A 4,257-nucleotide genomic window follows, 5' to 3' on the forward strand; every position below is an offset into this window, starting at 1 on the left:
AAAGCACCGAAATAAAGCACCGAAATGTGCGCTGCTTTTCGGTCTGGTTACTACCGTTTATGTCAGAACCGGTGCCATGATACCGGTACCCATCCCTAGTTCTAACTCATGGGAACAACTCTCAAAGCAGAATGAAGACTCTAACTCTATTTATATTATAATGATTAAAAAAGTGACAATGAAACGGATAAATCACATATAAAACACAATGATTTAAAACTACATTAAAATTTTAAATGTGATGACATTTCCGAAAATGAAGCTACTTAAAGACTGTTAGAAACTTAAAGACATAAAAGCATGTCTTGCACCTATTTCATGGCTTCTTTTACTTGCTTTTCCCACCCATTGTTTGTTTAACTTTTATATATTGAACGGCTGCTCTGGTTCCTTCATCCAGTCTGGTTTTCATCTCCTCCAGTTTCTGGACCTTCTCTGTGTCTCCTTTCTCCTTCATCTTCTCAATCAGGAAGTCCAAGTGGACAATAGTGGACGCTGAATCAGCTTTCAGAGCAATCTGCTCCAGTCTGACAAGATGTTGGTAGGACTCATCCAGCAACTGTGACTTCTCTGTTGTCAGTTTGTTCTTTTCCTTTTCAAGACTTTCCAAAATATCCAACTTGTTCTGACCTTTAGTTTTATTGTCTTCATATTTCTTTTTCATTGTCGTTTCAGTCTTCTGAACTTTTCGTGTCTTGGTTACATATCTCCACGTTTCTTTCACATGTTTTGATGCAAGACACTTCTTAGTACAAACAGTGCAGCGACCATTTTTCATGACCTCACAGTATTTTGGATACCAGGCTATGTAGCATCCAGGATAGTGACAGTTCTCCTCACAGACTGTACAGCAGACAGCTCCTTGATAAAAAACAAAGCCCCACATCCCACCACGGATTATTTCTTTATGTTTATAGGGCTCATCAACTTCTACAATGAACTTTTCATTCTTTGTCATCTCTTCCTTATGTTTTCTCAGAGCTTCTTGAATCTGTTTGATTTCTGTCTGTTTCATATCAGTCAGTTTGACCTTCTCTTGAAGGTTTTGGATGCAGGCAGTCAGTCTGATGCGATCATTCAGAACATCTGATGTCATTACTAGCTTTCGAGGTGAAGTTTTTTCCACAAAGGCTAAAAACTCTTGCATTCCTGTCATTGTGACTTTATCAGCATGTTCCAGGTGTTCTATTTCCTCTGTTCGGTCTTCATGCTGGCAGTTATCAAACAGGAAGTACACAGGCTGATTCTTCTCATTTTTGGCACATTTAATGTTTGAATCTTCAATAGCTTGAAGAGGGATTGTGGGTTTTCTTCCATTTGAGTGTGTGATCAAGGCTACAATGTATTTCTCCAGGTCTTTTCCAAACAGAGATGTCATTGCATCAATTATGTACTTCAGTCTGTCAGTCAGTCGATTATCTGTTGTCTTCATCACCAAACCCACTGCATGCACTTCATGAACTCCATCCTCTGATCGAAACAAGTCCAATAATCTTCCACTGATGCTGTCATCATGTTCAATTCCTCTGGTGTCTCCATATCCAGGAGTATCGATGATGGTCAGAGAATAGGGAAGAGTTTCATCTTCGAAACCAAAGATCTCGTACACGATCACATCTGATGTCTGACTTTCTGTCCGGCTTTTTTTCGCATCCTCTTGAACTATCTGAAACCAGACTGAATCCACCCACTTCACTCCAATGGTGTAGTTGAACAGAGCGTTGATCACAGTAGATTTTCCTGCTCCTGTTTCACCAACAAGTAAGATGGTTTTATTTATCTTGTTCACATTCTTTTCACCAAAGGTAACTCTTCTTTCATTTCCAATGGTCTCCATCTTTATTGTCAGCTGGTAGACAGCAGGAAGTCCTGAACAGATCCGAATACTCTTTTTGATGATGTCTTCGTATTTTGATGAGGTGTTACTGTTTCTGTAGAAAAAGTTGATAAGCTGATTTAAACACCATTTTAAATGCTTTTTAATCTTCCCTTGAGTGCTTGTGAATCTGAGAGCATCTGGATAATGTTTTTGCCTTATTGGGACCAATCAGCTGTTGATTTAACAAGAGACTGTTTTGATAAAATTATTGACATGTCTGCATGTTATAGTTTCCTCATATGTTTTATTTTATTAGTAATTTGTCACATGTTTTGTTGCTCTTTTAACTTTTAGGTCCATCCAAACCAGAACCAGTTAGGTCTTAGCAAATTAAACCTTAGAAGTGTTGAAATATACTATACCATTTAAAAATGATTCATATAAAAATCAAGTTTTCTTCCCATGATGCACTGGGAACAAATGCCCCTGCTTAAAAGAATTTACATATAGTTACATTTACCCTGCAAATACTGCTTTGTATTTAGTTATACTTTCATGTTTACGTGACAAACTATAATATTAGGTTTAGAAAAAAAAGCAATTTACTTTAAACATGGCTGGCTCACAAAATATAATCTACATCTTGAAAAGTACTGCTAAATCCTGCTGTATGTGTTAAATTTCATGCAAAGCACTTCTGACCAAATTTCTGTGTGGAATGTGTTGAGAGTAAAACCAACATTACGTTAGTCAAAATTATCCCCACTCTCACAAAATTTAACTCAGGGTTTAGGGGCCAAAGGCTTAATCTTTGAATGGTCATAATTGTTTTTTTCCATACACACCAGCATAATTCTCTGGTATAGCTCATACAGTATAAGCCAGAGTACTCTATGCATGAAATAAAGATTATTAGCAACTGTCGAACATTCAAGATTAGGGCTTTCAACGATCATTAAAAATGACTGAGCCGATTATTAGCCCCTCCCTCGTGCTTTACTCTCGCGCTGCTCTGTGTGGCAAATCGAGCACACCTCTCTGCATTTCGAACACGCGAGAGGAGAGTGACTGCCGTTGGTTGAAAAGAGAGGTAAAAAAAACTTGAGTGGTGTGGAAACATTATGGGTTCGCGGGTCAGACGTGGATCAAGTAGACACAGTGTGTAAACTTTGCTACAGTGTGTAGCTGCATCACAGAGCAACAATGCAAAGTTCACTAAACATAGATGTTTACATTTTTCATTTATTTCTTTTATTGCAAACATTTGCACTGTTATCAGTATTTGCACACTATTTTATATTATTTTTTTAAAGTCGTTATTCATTACATTGTTATTGTTAACCCTTTAAAGCCGGTCAGCGCGGCACGCTCTGTTTTGCGTAACTATTTTTAAATCCCTGTAGAACCGGAACCGCGTAAGCTAGCGCAATATTTTTTTTGCATATGAAACCGGAGGAGTTGTACTTACATCTTATGCCATCAGCTTGTCCTAGGTTACGGTTTCCTTCCACATAAAGCTTTGCAAAAATTGCATAAAAGGGCTTGCAGGAACAAAAACATAATATTCCAGAAACACGCTTTGCCGATCCGATCGTAACACTTCCCACATTGAAAAAGACGTCAACGCGAACTATCACGTGTCCACCATTTCCTGCCCGAAACCGGAAGTGATGTCATTTCCGCGAAAAATGTAGTTTTTTACTTGTAGGCCTTAAAAGCCTATACTGGTGTTTTTATTAGCGATGTGCGGATCGATCCTGAAATATCGATTCCTCCGATACCAATCATTTATGTTCTAGAATCGATTCTCACATTAAAATATCGATATTTTAGTAATGTAGAGTAAATTTGTAGTTTATCATTAACAGGAACACAGTCGAAAGAAACTATAACATTCGGATTGTCTACATTCAAAGGATCTACTTCCTCCTCCGCCTTTCATAGTCATGTGCGAAATACGGCTCTATAAATGTCTTGCAGCCCCTTGACGTGCGGACTCACAACAATGGCTGAGCGTAATTGTGCGGATGTATTTTACCTCCACAAACAGCTGAGATGTGGTTTGCGATACATGTGGCAAAAAAGTGAGGTGTTGTGGCCGTACTTTCCCAACCTTGAGACCTCAGAATTAGAGAGACATTCAAAAGAGCTGTTTAGGGGGGATAAATATATTTTACAGTGTTTATTTATCGGATAAAATACGTTAAATGTCACCATTATTATTGGGAAACAGCGGGGGTGTCCAAATTCAGAGGCTGCTTCCACCTGAGGATCCCCGCTGTCTAAAGAAAGCCGGGTCACGAGCTCCCTCGGTGGAGTGAAACTCTGCCGTCTGCTCCTTGCTATCTAAAATATAACCGGGCGCTGACGTAAACTCTCGACCGTCTCACACTTCTGTTTAATCAGTTTTCTGTTTGACGTTTATTCAGCTGTGTGAA

At 38.7% G+C, this 4,257-nt stretch overlaps 1 protein-coding gene across 1 annotated transcript in view; it reads right to left on the reverse strand.

Annotated features, from left to right (window-relative positions):
• Window positions 1-328: 328 nt before the first annotated feature.
• Window positions 329-4,257, reverse strand: part of LOC102206709 (uncharacterized) — a 12,736-nt gene continuing 8,807 nt past the window's right edge. Inside the window, exon 2 of the mRNA XM_005744828.1 lies at window positions 329-1,951. Coding sequence (XP_005744885.1) covers window positions 329-1,951 — 1,623 coding nt within the window. The remainder of the gene's footprint in view (window positions 1,952-4,257) is intronic.

The sequence above is a fragment of the Pundamilia nyererei genome, unplaced genomic scaffold (genome assembly GCF_000239375.1).
Source record: "Pundamilia nyererei isolate P.nyererei 1_Seehausen unplaced genomic scaffold, PunNye1.0 scaffold00149, whole genome shotgun sequence".
Classification (NCBI taxonomy): domain Eukaryota; kingdom Metazoa; phylum Chordata; class Actinopteri; order Cichliformes; family Cichlidae; genus Pundamilia; species Pundamilia nyererei.